The sequence below is a fragment of the Convolutriloba macropyga genome, chromosome 13, assembly GCF_964194025.1.
Source record: "Convolutriloba macropyga chromosome 13, txConMacr16.3, whole genome shotgun sequence".
NCBI classification, from domain to species: domain Eukaryota; kingdom Metazoa; phylum Xenacoelomorpha; order Acoela; family Convolutidae; genus Convolutriloba; species Convolutriloba macropyga.
The window spans coordinates 2,304,631-2,322,088 of NC_134480.1; the positions used below are offsets into that span (position 1 = coordinate 2,304,631).

At 33.2% G+C, this 17,458-nt stretch overlaps 1 protein-coding gene across 1 annotated transcript; it reads left to right on the forward strand.

Annotated features, from left to right (window-relative positions):
• The first annotated feature begins 3,038 nt into the window (after nt 1-3,038).
• LOC142351419 (myeloblastin-like) lies at nt 3,039-16,663 on the forward strand. The gene is made up of 4 exons (XM_075403425.1): nt 3,039-3,622; nt 6,011-6,113; nt 14,476-14,784; nt 16,215-16,663. The coding sequence occupies exons 1-4, from the start codon at nt 3,352-3,354 to the stop codon at nt 16,423-16,425; spliced, it is 894 nt and encodes a 297-aa protein (XP_075259540.1). The 5' UTR covers nt 3,039-3,351; the 3' UTR covers nt 16,426-16,663.
• Nucleotides 16,664-17,458: the final 795 nt, after the last annotated feature.

Genomic DNA, 17,458 nt, shown 5'->3' on the forward strand with positions numbered 1-17,458 from the left:
TCTCAGTTCTAAAAATTCTTTTTCTCCTATGATTCACTATCTCAACCGAAGAGCTCACATTACAAATTTCTTCGAACAAAAAGCCGCTGAGTTCAATTGGCGGCATTTTATAGCTGAGTCGAAATGCGTTTCTTAGTTCATTGTTCTCAGTTTAGATTTCACAGTTGTCTATAATCAGCTCTATTTTTTAAATCATTTTAAACCCCCTGCGAAATCACAGTCATCACTCTAACACTCGGGACACATTTTCAAATAACCATCTTCTTCTTAGCTCTCCATAAACAAAAAAAAACGCTGCTCCAGAACAATTTGTATAACATTCAGGAGCTTTTTAATGTATAAATTTCCCTTTTACTGTCGTAATAAAAACGATTAAATCATTTGAATGTTATACTGGAAGTTAAAATTCTGGTAATTTTTTACCAGCGTATTATCGTCTTTTTTTGCTCTAAGTACCTATCAGTTTACGTGACAAAAAAACAAACTACAGTAATAGTTAATTTGCAACTCAAGTAACGTACAAAAATAGCGCATGATAACAGTACACTGTAATTAACTGCCCCGGCAATTTAATGATACATGCGTGTAATTTAATGATACAAGACGCCGTAACCAGAAAGTTACTTCTCAAGATTTTAAACGGAAAAAGACATTAACAAGATAATCGATTTTTCACTGCTCAGTATTTCTTTGTATTTTTGTCAAGATGTCTTCACTGAATTTGTTGTTAAGTTTCCCTTTCAAGTTACCTTTTCAAATTACTCCGCTCAAGTTGATCATAAAGAAACCATATTTTGTCTTTACCTGCAAATTTTGCAGCTCATTCGCTGCTGATGTGGTTGCTTCTGTTTGGCTGTACATAGCTATTTCAACAGACGCATTTGCAAATATTGATGAAAAAAGATTTACAAATTTATAATTTTCATGGCACGCAATGCAAAGCGGGCACAACTGCTGCAAATTGGGAACCTTGACATGTTTTATTTGTTCAAATTGGCTTTTTCGGCCTTTCTTTTTATACCCCGTAACTTTCAAACAAAAAAACAACTATTATCCGGTTAAATAGAGCGAACAGATATTACAACAGATTCACTTTGTAAATCAAATTTGGGTCCCTAAGTGTAAGACGATCCAAGCAGAAGAAATTGTGAATGTGAAAAAATAAAGATGTAAATTGAGAATACTATTTTTTTCCTGCCTAATTTATAAACGGTTCTTAAACAGGCAAAATGCCTCCTGCAAAATGCTTCCTGTCACCATTTAGCTCTGACAAAATTAATTGCGAGTGTATGCCTACCCGGGGCGAGAGTGGATGATTATCGTGTAAAATCTTACAATATTCTTGCAAAAAAAGATCTTGTAAGACCTTGTATGAGGATTTTTTATCCTGTGAGACAAATGGTTATCTTGTAAACTTCTTGCACTTTTAATAGACTAAAAATTACTGTTTCCTAGCCTCTAAAAACGGCACCAAAGCCCTCAGAGTATCACTGCAGTCAAACACAAAAAGTGATGGAAACCAAAATCATAAGTCAATGAACTTGTAGCCAGGAAGCCATCTTCTGTTGGTCTGACGCTCTATCAGCATTCAGCATCGACTTTACCCCTCTCGGCGGAAAGAAGAAAATAAAAAAATCAAGAACACCCGAAAAAAAATGAAAATCAAGAAATGAAGATTGAAGATGGAAGGACTATTTTAATAATTTTTTAAATATTTAATCATAATTAACAAATTATGTGTGGAGTCAAATGTTGTATGGCTATCTTGTAAGATTCTTGTAAGACAATTGTTTATCTTGAAAGATTCTGTCATGAAATCTTTTAAGACGACGCATCCTCTTGAAAGATTCCGTCAGAATCTTAAAATATTTTGCAAGACAACCATTCGAAGTTGTCCTGGGTATAAACTAGAGTGTAGAAAGTCATTGATATTGAGATATTCGTTTACTTATTGCAGTCATTGGTGACTTGAATATGGAATTGCTCGCCTCGCTAGAAACTCTGCTAAGCGTGTTTAAGAACAACTGTTTGGCGTAAAGATTTCCCTTTTTTCTCCCGGAGTTTTGTTTCGATAGAAAACACTTGTTTGCAAAAAACGTCAAATGAATATTTAACAATTCAAGTTGGTTATTCAGCTCAGCTGCGAATCTTTGAATCTGGATGTTCAGTTCTGTGCTTTTATTCTGATATAGAGTACAAAGTATGCCCACTATAACTTACAGCCGGTGAAATGAGAGCATTATTCAAAAACTTTGGTCTGCAGAAACGAATGCAGATTCCCATATGAAACTACAAATGAATTTTTGATTGTATCTGAACATCTTTATCAGAGTGAAAGCAGATCTATTTTCGACAGCGCAGCATCAAAATTTTCCTCAGAAACTGGAAGTTTAGTTGGTGCTGAATTTTGGGGTGTAGATTTCCATCTATGCGGGTTGAAAGGAGAGTAAGATACAAAAAACCTGCTCAGATGAGTATAACTTTAGGTACTTGAACAAGATACAAAAAACGATAGAATTTCATCACATTTCTTTATTTTTAGGTTCATAGTGTATATATAAACAGATTTGAGACAAATCATGCGTCACGCTAGTACAAGTTTCAGAAGAATAAAATATTCAAGCCAAAGAATTGCTGCTTGTCAAGCCACGGTCCTAGCACGGTGACGAAATAAATTATAAAACAAATATTTCCAAACTTTTTGTAAACAATTCTGTCTTCTTATTTTACAAATCTCAAAATTTTTCAAAATTTTACCCGATTGTGCAATTTTTTTATTAAAAAAAGCGTTCAAAGAAATATGCTATAATTCAAGTTAACAGTGTAAAATCGCTTCATTATTTGATCAAAATTTTGAACCCTGCTATTTGTGGGTACTGTTGCTGGGTTCATAAAGGACAATCTCATTGCAATTGACTTTATTTTGACTTTGTTTTATTTACACATCAAATTTGCTCATTTCATTCACGCTTTCAATTATGTTAGCAAGTTTAATTCAAACGAACTGGTTGAAATCTTATATGCTTTATATATGAGATGAATTGTGAAAACAAATTATTTCAAAGCTGACTGATATCTTTGCAAATTTTCTCATAAATTCGATTATTACTACTCAAAATTTGGTCATTTGGTTTGAAAGCTATTTCCTTTCTAAATTTTCCTTTTGTTTCTTTCATTGAGAAAGGGAAAATTTTTGGAAAAAAAACTTGATGATATTTATGACAAAATTTATAGTGCTCGATATTATAGATAGTACCTTAATAATACTTAATTGTATTCGCTATGTCCTGTAATTGAGTTTTGGTTTTTACTTGACTTGAATCAATTTTAGGCTGAAATTGTAACGAAAAAATGATTCTCAAATTCATTCTATTAATAATATTTTTCTCTATTAATCACAATATTGCGCGTAATTTTAACTCCTTAACAGATCAGAACACTTTATCAAGTTCTGTTGTTTCATTGATTATAAAGGGCGACCCCGTGACGTCACACGTACCGTATTATGCCAGAGTTCGATTGGATAATATTCAGGGCAAATTCTGTGGTGGGGTTGTAGTCCATCAAAAATGGGTTATTACAATTGCCAAGTGTGTGAACCAAGTTCATCAAGACGTCGCCGGTAAATTCATCAGTGATAATTATACCCGACCGAGGTCACACCCCGGTCGGTGTTTTACCGGGAAAAAATAAGATATGCTGCAAATAGCCGTAAGAATGAATAAAATTCGGGATATTGTTGACCCCATTCTGAGCAAATCTTACATTTCAACGATTCTTAGCGTTGACACCTCGGCGCGGAAGTTGACCTCTATAATTTAGACCTGAAATTATGAAAAGACCTATTAATTCCAGTGGGGGGAAAACATTGAATTAAATCACACGGGTCAAGTAAAAGTCCTTTCGTAAGCATTTAGGGTCACGCAGGGTCTTTTCATAGTTATCTTGGGTCGAGCATGGTCTTTTCATGGGTCCAGCAAAAGTCTTTCCATAAGTTTTCTGTACATATAGAAGCAGCACGGGTACCAGATTAAACAGCATTTGACCAGATCAGTCCAACTTAGAAAACAGTTGGAAAACTGCCAAAAGTCTGAAGAATTTTTGCGAATTTTTGCAGTTATCGCAGCTTGACTGTATTACCACAATAGTTGATCGAATGAAACCGGGCAGTTTAATTGTAGTGCTCTTCCCATTAGCCATAATCGAAATGTGGCGTTATTCACTTTTTCCATTTCCGATTTATAGGGTAACACTTTTCACAAAAATGATACCGATTTTTGATAGAGTTTCGGTTCTTTTAAATCAAAAAAGATGAAGGAACATCCATGCCGATTACGTTATTAGTAATAGTTAGCAAAAATTGACCGTAAAAAATTTATTGTTCGCAGGACACGTTTTCTTGTCAAGCCCAATTCCTGGACATGTGTTATTGTGCAGCCTTACTCCAGGATGCGTTTTATTCTCCAGCTAAATTTCAGCACACATTTTATTGTCCATCTAAACTTTCAGCAGACGTTTAATTGTCCAAAATTCCGAGAACCGTTCTGTTGTTTCGCGGAAGTCAAGGACGATTGTTTTTGTTCCAGCCAAAGTCAAAGATATCAAACTAAGTCTAGAGCAATACTAAAAATCTGTCGAGGAGTCTTTTATGCCTCAAATCGATCATGGACGGTCATTTAATTTTAATAATTCCAGGTTTACACTCTCCAGGTTTTTGTACAACTAGCAAGTCATGGCAACTTTTTCCTTGGTTTGCAACAATTTGCAAATTTTAACATAAGAGAAAATTCCGGAAAAAATTGCAAACTTTTGCAGTTTAGGGATTTTCTTTGAAATAGCGTATTTCGTTCGTGAAACACTGAATTTTTGAAAACCGTTTCCCTAGAAATGATTTTTAATTCAGCGTTTCCATAAAGGTTAGGAACATTTTCTGCTGAAAAAAGTCGATCCGATTCAGCAACTTTTCGAGCCAACACAGTTATTTGGCTTTAATTTAAACAGTGTTTTACTAGGGTGCAAATATAACAAGCTGTAAAAGAGGGTGGTTGGCTATCTGAAAATCCAACAAATTCAGTAAAAACCATAGTCAGCCGCCAATTATTTTTCAAGCAAAAATTTAAAGAGCGGCTGAGAATTGGTACCAGCTGCAGTACTAAACAGTTCTGGTCATTGATGCAGCCAGCCGAACTTTGGGCTCTAATATCAGCATTTTAATACGTTTTTGAGAATAAAAAAGCATATATAATTAATGCTTAACAAAAAGCATACACCTAATAACGAAAAAATATATCGTCAAATAAATTTTCTCATGTTCGTTTGCTGCAACCACGTATAATGTTTATCAATTACCCTGCCATTGTTAAGGCGCTGAATGTTTTTTCTGAAATCATTTGATTCAATTTATTGTAGACAATTTAGATTAATCAAATTTAAAAAAAATGCTCAACATTTCATTGCAAAAAAAGCTTTTTCCTAACAACACTTTGAGCATTGAGGGCGTCCAATTGTTGAAAACGTCAGAGATCAGATTTTAGTTAGACGCTGATCAGCATGCGTCTGACCTCACTGGTTACAATCACACCTCAACCCCCCCCCCCCCCTCCCCCAATCCTTTCCCCACCGCTCTCCATTGACAAATTTTTCACATCTGATCTTGAACGAGCACTTTACAATGGCATTTAACGAAAAGTTGTCTCATTAACAAAACTCAATTATTTAAATAATTACCTTTATTATTTAAATACACCTCTCACGTTTAAAACATTCTTATATTTAAAGTATTGTATTTCCGATTCCCTTCTGTTCAAACTAACGTCTATATCTCTGACTATTCGCGACAAGATGACCTCTAAAAACTTTGAATACTATACAAAAAACCGTGAAAAATTGTTAAAAATGACATAAACTCTTGCAAGACCTATTTAAATTATCCTGCATTCAGTTTTCAATTTTCCTGTTGTCATATTCAATGTGAGACAAGTGCCTTTTTTATTACAAAAAACTTTTTCAGCGCTTCAAAATATCATAGTTGAGGTGGGTCACTTCGAAAACTCCGTCGATATCCCCCCAGGAATGGGTCGCTTCCGGGTCTTGGACATCGTAACCCCATCAAGGTATGATTTAGTCCAGGTATATTTCAACCCATTTCATCAATTTATTTCCCACGGAATTAGGGAAAGAGAATCATATATTTGATTATCGCATAATTGCGATTGATTTCGACCAATTCAGTTTTTGTGGTAGTACCATTACTTGTTAAACAGCGCGTTAGAGATTATATATACTCGGATTAGTTACTCTGTTCCGAGATTCGGCGCATTCACCGCTTTCACCGCATTTCCTACATTAATTTGCCACAAAAGTCGATGCGGTGAACTTTTGTAAGAAATGCAGTGAATTTTTGTAAAAATACGGTAAATTTTTGTAAGAATTGCGGTGAAATGGGGTGAAATATGTATTGTCAACGCATTCACCGCAATCACCGCATTTCTTATAAAAATTCACCGCATTCACCGCATTTCTTACAAAAATTTACCCAAAAACCTCGACCCGGGTCGCGTGCCAATTTGACAGAAATGAATGAAAACCTGGTAAAGGATTGCTTAAAACTCCGTGGGATTACTAAGTACAGAGTATAATGACAATTTGACGATTAACATTACCGCATACAATGGTTTTTCAAAGTTTGTAAGTAATTTAGGTCGTAGGTAATTTGAAGCAAAAAGCTCCCTAAATTTGACTCACTAAAACACTTTAAACACGCCAAAATTAGTGGCCAAAAATTATTGATTTTCTCAAAACAGCTACAGGCCAAATTTTTAACGAAATACTAATGAGTAACGAGAAAAAATCTGGCAAGTAAATAAACACTAGTAGAAAGTCTCTTGCAAGCTTTTCAGTAAGCACGCAAAATTTTTTACTGGCAACCGGGAAGCGATTTTTATTGCTACCAGTCGAAAGTGTGAAGCTTGCAGAAAATGCATTTATTTTCTTCATATGTACTTTGGAGATTTTAAAAGCTAATTAGTTTTTCGTCGAGTTTCAATTATGTTACGCTAGTTTTCTCGCAATAAATTTGCAAGACTTCATTTTACCTTGCATCATTTAATCTTGGTCAACACTAAAAGATTGTATTTGATTAACGTAAACCACGAGCGCTTCTTGTTGACTTGTTTTTACTTTTAAAAAGTATCATTTTATAGTACGTTCCTAAATAATATGAATGTAATGAAATGGAAGTATGGCCCTAGAAAGCGCTAAATGAACGCATTTATGTGCAAAAATAGTGCCGAACAATTAGTTTTTAGGAAACGATTTTCTTCAAATTCACTATTTCCTCCATTATAAGCGGTTCTGAGGCGGCATTTCCCATTTTTTCTCAATTCGAGCAGGTTATTTGTTCCCCGGACATTCCAGAATAGTTATCTTGTAAGAATCGTACTATTTCGTACAAATTCATCTTGCAAAATTCTGTATACTTTGTAAGAAATCTTGCAAGTTCTTGCAAGTTTTAAGACTGAATAAGCACCAACAGATATTCTTCTTGTAAGATCTTGCAAGATAACTACTAACGAAAGATTAATTGTCTGACTGAAATCTTACTTAATCGTACTAAATTTGTACTAGTTTGTACGAAATAGTACGATTCTTACAAGATAACTATTCTGGAATGTCCGGCGTTAATGAAACAATTAAGTCGAACACACTGAGAAGGAAAAGTATGAGATATTATATCGGTGTGTTGATATATGTACACAAAAACTGAGCTGAAAACTGTTTTCAAAATTCTAAACATTTTTTATTGTTGTAAGATAAGAACGAGGAACGAGTCTGGTTTTCTTTGTTTGATTATAATTCTTGAGCTCAGAAAAAACACCAAAAATGACATAGTTAAATACATCGTGTAAGTTAGCTGATTGGGATGAATTCACAGCAAAATAAGCCAGAAGAACTGATCCGCGACTTGAAATACAGGTCAAGTTTTTGGAAAGACTGAAACAGAGTCAAGTAAACTTGCTTGAAACACTTAATTTGCCCGCTAAAAATTTCAAGTGCCATGAAAAAATCAGGCGCTGTAGAACTTGTAACTGCAAAGACTTGATGGCATTCTATCGAATGTGCGAGCTGCATTTTTTTTTCAAACTTACTCTCATCAAAGACCAGTTCAAAAAATATGTACATAAAAAATATGTACATAAAGAAATAGTTCAAAGGAGATGCTGTTCATCTTGATACATATCTTTATAAATTGTTCACATTTTAATACCTTGTTTTGCCACCTATAATCTTTGAAAAAGAGTAGTTCTTGGGTCGAAACATTTTAGATCTTGCGAAGCTTGACTCTGTCCCTCTACACAATTTGTTAGCTATAGAACTTTAGATTTCGCAATCATTTGGCTCAATTTCTAATGTAAATATCTCTTTGTAGCAAACTGAAACATATTTTAAATATGAAACCCTGCTTACGAAATTTTTCACGTGTCGCCAGCATGAATTTTTGGTAACTTTATCAATCGTTAACTCCAAACATTTTGAATCTCCGAACAACTATTCTTAGAATACAAAAATGGATTAATTTTTTGTGTTCTTGCCCGCCATATTCTTCCATATTTTAAATAGGTGTTGATTAAAATTTTATAAAAAAAACTTAGGGTCCTTCCGGGCAAAAACAGGGAAGTTGATGCGAAAGCTGAAAATAACCAGTTCAGGTCTGTGACAGGAACACCCCGTACCTTACATGCAGAGCAGATCAGAACTGGAAGAGAGTAAATTCAGGGAAACTCTCAGAGCTGGATCTGAGTCTGATCATGTCACTTTTTACGTTTGACAGAGTAGCTCCAGAGTAGAAGTATGTGGTTACCCTTGACAGAAGAGCTCCCAGAGTAGCCCTAATCTGGGTTATCCTTGACAAAGCTGGGCCCAGAGCAGGCCTACACTGGGACAACTCTTGACAGAGCTGGCTCAGAGCAGGCCTACTCTGGGAAAACTCTTGACAGAGCTGGCTCAGAGATGTTGGCTCTGCTAAGAGGCAAAAAAAGCAACATTCTGATCAGAGGCACATCTAGAGTCTGATGGATTTGATCAGAACCAAAGGGGTCCAACCGAAAGAAAATGCGGGTCCACTTAAGAGGAAAATTTGTTTAACAGGACTATTATCTTGGAAAGCAGTCTAAGTTCATGCATTGAGTCAGCAACATGCACTAACGGTGTACTAAATATTTTTTTCACAGTGGTTGGTTTTTTTTTCATTCGCAATACTTTTAGACTGGTCTGTTCTTTAGATAAATTTAATACTTCAAACATCATTTTTTATGAAATGAAAATATTATAGCAATTTATTTAGTTTTATTCTGTGATCAACTCTGTCAAGACTGACACCAGAGTAGACCTACTCTGTGATCAACTCTGTCAAGACAGACTCCAGAGTAGACCTGCTCTGGGTTCCACCCGGTCAAGGCAAATTCCAGATTAGACCTACTCTGTGTTCTGCTCTGTTAATACAAGACCCAAAGTTGAGAGGTCTCCGTTCATATTATTGATTATTATCATTGCTTCGTTACTGAAATTTTGTTTTGTTTGCGACTGAAATTAAAATTTTTTCTATTGCCATAGGGAATGAAAACTTGAGCGCGTATCCGCTATCAAGCTTCAAGTTATATTAATTTAATTGATCTGCACGAAATTGACTGTTATAGCCTACTTTAGTTTGAGTAAAACATGTAAATAATAGTAAATAATACTGATATCAGCATAAACAATAAAACTTTGAAAAGATCTAAGCTCAAATTAAATCAAATCAAATTTTCAATGCTCTGTAAAGTTAACGTTTGATTGCATGAACAAAAACTCGTGCCATAAAATTGACACCATTGCCGCCTAAGTATCTGCTGCGAAAACAAAGTTTTCCCCCATTTGAAACTCAAACATTTTAGATTTTTTTACTTGAAAACACAGAAATATTATAAGAGCCCTTTTTCATTCGTTCTACAACGGGGCATTCAAACAAGTTAAATTTCTTATAGGAAAAATGTTTCCTGTTTTTTAGTGCAAGAAACTTTTTTAAATTTCACCTCAGTCTATCACCATAATATCGGGCAGCTGATTCTCTAGTTTGTGACCTTAATTGACAAATCAAAAATTATGGCTAACAAATATAAAAATTTAAATGATTGCAGAAAAGTTAATAAAAAAGCGTTTGACGTTATTCGTTTTATCTTACGCATTATTTTCACGAGTTAAAAAAAGGCTGAATAGATAATATTTACTTCCCAAAAATGTTTAAAAACATCAAAATTTTTCTTGTCGAAACTGTTCTAATATTTCTCTTGATTTTGCAAAGTACGCATAAATTTTCTGAAACTGTTGATAAGCATGAGCACAGCATATTGGATAACAGCTTGAAATGTTATTTTGTAAGCTTTGACCAACTGATTCGTAGTAAAAACTTTTCTTAAAATTTAAAATTTGGCTTTAAAAAGTTCCTTTATAATTTGTTCATCGAAGCCAAATGTTTTTTTGTCAACAAAAACACGCAAGTAATTTGAAAATTCTGCTCCCCTAAACTTCTGAATTTTCCTAATCATGGAAACAACTGCAACAATAGGTCATAATAATCATCACTTCTTCTGATTTTTGTTTGCTATTGCTTCACTAGTCTCTTTATTGCTTTATTGCTTCACTAGTCTATTAGTTCCGGAAAACCGTTACAATTGTTGCCGAATTTTGAAATTCATTTTGGTTTGAGTTTTCTTTTAAAATTTTCACCAATATTTGCAAAACTTGTTGAAAATACCAACATCATTGATAACTTCTGCTTTTTGTTTTGTACCATTGACTTTATCGAAAAAAAAAAACAAAAAAAGATTTATGGCAATTACCAGACTCTATTTCTATTTTCCTGGATAAAAATTTGTTCAATTTGCTATCAAAATCTTCCCTGCTGCAGTTTTTTTTCTTTTTGTTGTTTGGTTGTTAATCCAATCTCTTTGATTGCTCTTAAACTTTGTCAAAGGTACACAAGAGAAGAAAAGTTTTTTTTCAAAATTACGCGCTGAGCCAAGATGCAGTAATTTATTTTTGTTGTGCTACAACCAGAACCTATCCTGGATAAATGATATTTAGATTACTGTTGATACTTTCTTTAAATCGCAGACCAAGCACTTATAACCATCTGAGAGAAGTTTTGATAGATACTTTTTCGCGCTTGTCACTGAGTTCCACATTTATACAGCTTAGTACCGTTGAAGAAAGCAACAATAAGAGTTGCGAACAAAAAATCTCTGCAAAAAACATGCAAAAAATAAGTTATCGTTGAGCTGCTCCTTGAGTTTTTGAAAGTTCTTCCTTTTGCGAAGAAGCGTTTTAAATCGATACTGCATAAATTAATCATTAAGCTCACCAATGTTAATTAATAACAAAAAATTGTCGTTGAAGCCGTAGCATTGTGTATTTTAGTCGTTAGGTCCAAGTTAGTATTCTACTAATAAGTTAAAAATTTTGACAGCAGAGTCTGGAGAATTATATTCAACAATTAGAAATAATTTGAGAGTTAAAAAACGACTGTGAAAAATTGTATCATAAATGTTGCATCCATTGTTCCGATTGGTGCCTACAATGATAACTGACAACAATTAGCACTCCCCGTTTAATTTCTACATATGCTTCAATGATTTTTAGCCAGAGAGTTAAAAAAAAGTTTTTCGCTTTCCATTGATTTAACAAATTCTATTGAGACAACATGCCATTAGGTTAAATTTGATCTTGCATTAACAAAAAACAGTTTGCTAATTTAATTGTTTTGGAAATGGAATATTTGTTTCTGAGGTCAATTGAGTGAGAATCGTTTCCTACCAATTCCAATTCTCTTTTTGATTACATGGGAAAAAGCCAATCAAAACTGTTTTTGTGAAGCCAGTTTTGTTTACTTGTTTTACTTTACTCTATTGCCTTTGAACAGAACCCTGCGAAAAGTACTGCGAAAAGTACAATTCTAAATTTATTTCTACAAAACCTTAGTAAATGCGAATACAGCAGCAAGACCCCGAAAAACATAATTTTTGTTTTCTACCAATCTTATGTATTGCATTTTGAGGCTCAGTGACTTTTTAAAAAAAGGCCTTCTTAATTCTGTGCACAAAAATTATCTAACCCTGGCGTAGCCAAGAAAACTTTTTATCCCACAGCAGAAATTGAATAGAACAAAAAATTAAGACCACTCAATAGTCTAACAGATTATTCTTGTAAACAGTTAGTGTTTTTTGTGCTGGCGGATGACACTCCTTATCAGATTTTGCCTTTTTTGCTCTCTTCCTTCTTTTTTTTGCCAACCTCGATCAATTAAGCTCATCGATTTTTTATTTTTTCTTAATTTCCTTTTTTATCTCCAGTTTCCACCAATGTTCAATCATAAGATGATGTGATCATATTGCGGTTTTCGGCCTCGCTGTGGATTAGTTGTTGCACTTCAGTGAATAGTTTTTTCAAATACATAAATCGATGATATTTTTTGTAGTTTTGCACTTTTTGTAATAGTTGAGCGACATTTTTTGTAGTTTTGCACTTTTTGCATTATTTAAGCGATATTTCTTGGTAGTTTTGCACTTTTTTGTAGTTTTGCAATTTTGTAATATTTGAGCGATATTTTTTGTAGTTTTATATTTTTTGTAATAGCATAGCGATATTTTTTTGTAGTTGTGCACTTTTTGTAATAGTTAAGCGATATTTTTTGTTGTTTTGCAATTTTTGTAATAGTTGAGCGATATTTTTTGTAGTTGTGCACTTTTTATAATAGTTGAGCGATATTTTTGTAGTTTTGCTTTTTTTGTAATATATAAGCAATATTTTTTGTAGTTTTGCACTTTTTTGTAGTTTTGCACTTTTTGTAATAGTTGAGCGATATTTTTTGTAGTTTTGCACTTTTTGTAATAGTTGAGCGATGTTTTTTGTAGTTTTGCACTTTTTTGTAGTTTTGCACTTTTTGTAATATTTAAGCGATATTTTATTGTAGTTTTGCACTTTTTTGTAGTTTTGCACTTTTTGTAATATTTAAGCGATATTTTATTGTAGTTTTGCACTTTTTTGTAGTTTTGCACTTTTTGTAATCTTTAAGCGATATTTTTTTGTAGTTTTGCACTTTGTAGTTTTGCACTTTGTAATAGTAGAGCAATGTTTTTTGTAGTTTTGCACTTTTATTAATAGTTGAGCGATATTTTATTGTAGTTTTTTTTGTAGTTTTGCACTTTTTGTAATAGTTGAGCGACATTTTTTGTAGTTTTGCACTTTTTGCATTATTTAAGCGATATTTCTTGGTAGTTTTGCACTTTTTTGTAGTTTTGCAATTTTGTAATATTTGAGCGATATTTTTTGTAGTTTTATATTTTTTGTAATAGCATAGCGATATTTTTTTGTAGTTGTGCACTTTTTGTAATAGTTAAGCGATATTTTTTGTTGTTTTGCAATTTTTGTAATAGTTGAGCGATATTTTTTGTAGTTGTGCACTTTTTATAATAGTTGAGCGATATTTTTGTAGTTTTGCTTTTTTTGTAATATATAAGCAATATTTTTTGTAGTTTTGCACTTTTTTGTAGTTTTGCACTTTTTGTAATAGTTGAGCGATATTTTTTGTAGTTTTGCACTTTTTGTAATAGTTGAGCGATGTTTTTTGTAGTTTTGCACTTTTTTGTAGTTTTGCACTTTTTGTAATATTTAAGCGATATTTTATTGTAGTTTTGCACTTTTTTGTAGTTTTGCACTTTTTGTAATATTTAAGCGATATTTTATTGTAGTTTTGCACTTTTTTGTAGTTTTGCACTTTTTGTAATCTTTAAGCGATATTTTTTTGTAGTTTTGCACTTTGTAGTTTTGCACTTTGTAATAGTAGAGCAATGTTTTTTGTAGTTTTGCACTTTTATTAATAGTTGAGCGATATTTTATTGTAGTTTTTTTTGTAGTTTTGTTGCCGTGGACTATAATTTGCATCTTTGCCCGGAAGTTTAATATGTTTTCAATACACTGCAGGTATTCTCACTTACTAATATTTGTCAATAGAGATAAGATGCAAGCACATTTTTGTTGAGAAAAACGGACTAAATTCTACGCTGCTTATATTGCTTGGCCTGTCCAGTAAAAAAACGGCATCCGATCGAAAAATTTGAGGTATACAAATATTAGTTATGTTTGTTAATTAAAATTTTAAATATCAAATATTAAAGATTGGTTTGTTTTCTTATTTGCTATTGCGCCTGTTTTAGATTTGCATCAAAGGTATCACGTGTCGTTTACGAACCTTTTTTTTTAAAAAAACTAATTAGTTAGTTTTTAGTTGTGTTATAGAATGATAGAACGTAAATAATAAATAAGTTCGCTACCATCTGTGGGAGGAGGTCATATATATTGCTCAATATTTTTCTTGGTTTTTTTTTGGTGGGGGGGGGGGCAGAATAAATCCTGATTTTTTTGACTAAATATTGATTTTAGCCCTGATGTACGAAGCAATGTCGACACAATTGCTCTGGTCCGTCTGGCGCGAAAGATGCCTGTGTTCCGAGTTGCCCAGTTATGTATGGCACCAGTTTTGGAAGGTTCACCTTTGAAATCCTTCGGTTTGGGTTCTACCTCACCATTTAGCGTCTCTCCTTCTTCAAAATTGATGGAAATTCAATTTACAGAAATTAAATATTCGTTTTCGACCGCTACGTTTCCGCATGTGTTTGCATGTCCTCCAAGCCAAATTTGTGCTCTAACAGTTACTGAGGGTTCTAGTATTTGTTTCATGGACGAAGGAACGTGGTTTTATGTTGTGGCTATAACTAATTAAGAAAAAAATTCAATTGACTAATTCGAAAGATTTTGACATTTAGATTCTTTTCATTGCATTGCAACCTCATATCTGTTTATCTATATACTGCTATATCATCAGTTAGATTCTTTAATATTAAAAGACGATGCGAACAGTCTTTGCTGACCGTAAGATACAACTTGACCAAAAAGAGACAAAAGTCTCAAAGCTTGGAAATATAAATTTTCAAAAGTCAAATTGATCATAAGCTTTCGAAACAAAAATTACATGTGTCCTCATGAGACTTTTTAAAAGTTTATTGGAACCGTCATTACTCTGGCCTTCATTTGAGTTGTTCTTTCAAGTAATTAACTTGAAGAAGAGCAAAAAATTGAAAAAATTGGCTGAAAACAATCCGAATTTTATAGGACTTTGAAAAACAATGATTAGATCTAATCCGGCCTTGTTATTGGAATCTGGCCGTTCGTCCATTAGAAACACGTAATTGTTTCACATTTTATAAATATGGATAGTTTGACAAAAGTCAATATATCATAAAAAAGTTTTGCTTTTTGAATCATTATCGAGTTAATATACTGAAAAACCGGCAAAATTTTTTCCAGAACACTTTCAAAGGCTGCACAAGTTAATCTAGATTTCTTTGGGGTTAGCAACAATTGTGCAAGCAATTTTTAAGTGATTTTTCGGCAAATTTAAACAAAATGGAATAGAGATAAGTTACTGAAAAAATGACTGATATTTGAAAAATTTAGCGAACAAACAGTTCAACAACAATTTTCTATTCTTAGAGGTAAAAACAACACTGCAGTTACCAACTTTTATAACCGTTTCATTACTTCTTTACATGTTTTAGCAAAACATTGCTTAAATGTATGGAAAAGGAAAATGTGAACAATAACGACGAAAACCGTTCAACATATGTTCAGTAGAGAAACACTTTAAAAAATAACTCAGTTAAAAATTTTCATTCTGGTTTTCAAATGAACCTTTATAACAGTATAGTAATTTCTTTTAGCTATTCTTGGAGAAAAGAACATTTTTATTTTTATTGAAAACTCTTCATGCATCATTTAAGAAAAATGCCTCCGCCATACACAACTATTAAGCAGGAATTTTTCAATCTTGGGCGTTTTACAAAATACAATGAAGTCCGTTTTTTGGTAGTTATATCTAGTGTAATTCTTTTTAAAAAATTAAGCTGTACTTTTTCAATGGAACATTATTATTGTCTTTTGTTGTTTTTTGCCGGACTTGAGACAAATGTAAACAACGAATCACCATCTGCATATTAATAATATCGCAAAGTTCATTTGCTTGTTGATTCGGCAAGTCTGTTGTTTCAAGATGAGATAATCAATTGATTCAAATTTTATTTTTTCACGCATTTTACGCCACAACATGAAATCATGACAGGTAGCCCCCTAATGTCAATTTTTGGAAATGGCATGTCGAACTGCAACCGCGAGGTGAGGCGTAACCCAATGTGTGTTTTGGGTATTGCCAGCCACTCTCAGCCGACTAGAATTTACCCGAATGTACCCTGTGGTACCAGTTACTTTACGAGTGTCTACTTTTACTCCAACTGGATTCAAACAGTCATATCTCACGATAATTACCCCAATCCATAATGTTCAATGGTCTACATCAACTGAAAACGGAATTTGCAAAATGTCTGCATCCTCAGTACCAAAGAAAAAAGAACTGTTTTATTTAGAATTTGAGTATTTCTTTCAAACTATTTCAATTTTTCTAGCATTTTTCTCCGCGTTCCATAGGATTGTAAACTGGAAAATGGTGATGAAATATTGATGACAATATACTAGTAAATTTGGATCTATGTAAGACATTAAACATATTGAAATGTCGTATGTTTTCTCAGAAATATTTTATACTCAGATCATATCATATATATGATCATTGTATAACTAGCAAAAACCATCTATGATCTTTGTTTGAAAAATAAGGACAATCGAAGGTTTTTAATCGACGGCTGCTAAGATACATATATCAAAGTTTTGAAAAATTTTCTTTAGAGTTGATATTGCTATTGAATTGCCAATGTAGCGAACATGAAATTGAGTATAGTTAGTTATAAGCGGCGAAAGTATGTGTATGTAGGCTCTTTAGAAAGCTCGCAATTAGGATAATCTAATTAAGATAATAACACCAAAGCTAAATTAAACAAATTTAAGTACTCTCTTGAAAGCAAACACATGGTGCCCCAAATTCTTATTAAAACAAATACGCACAAAAGTAAGCAAAGTCACAAACCGGATAAAGGCATAACGAATTGGTTGAGGTTGAATAATGAAAGGCTGTCAGGTTAGATTGATGAGACAAACAGGCGACGGTGAATTAGTAAATAATTGAATAAAAGAACAAGTCAAGGTTATTAAACGAAGTAGCTTAAACTAAATGGCCAGAACAAAGCAAACTAGAAAAATTGTTCGTAAATTGAGCGGGAAAACTCAATCAAGTTTGTCAGGATCGGAGATTTCCGTGCCCGCATCACCTCCCTCGTCCTTATTTGAGCCCTCGCATGTAGAAGTTGGCACATCTGCACCAGTACTGAAAGGAAAAACAAGTAAAGAAAAATCAAAACCGGCCCCAAAAAATGGCAAAACCGAGATGACCGCTACTGGCGGAATAAATACAGAGGAT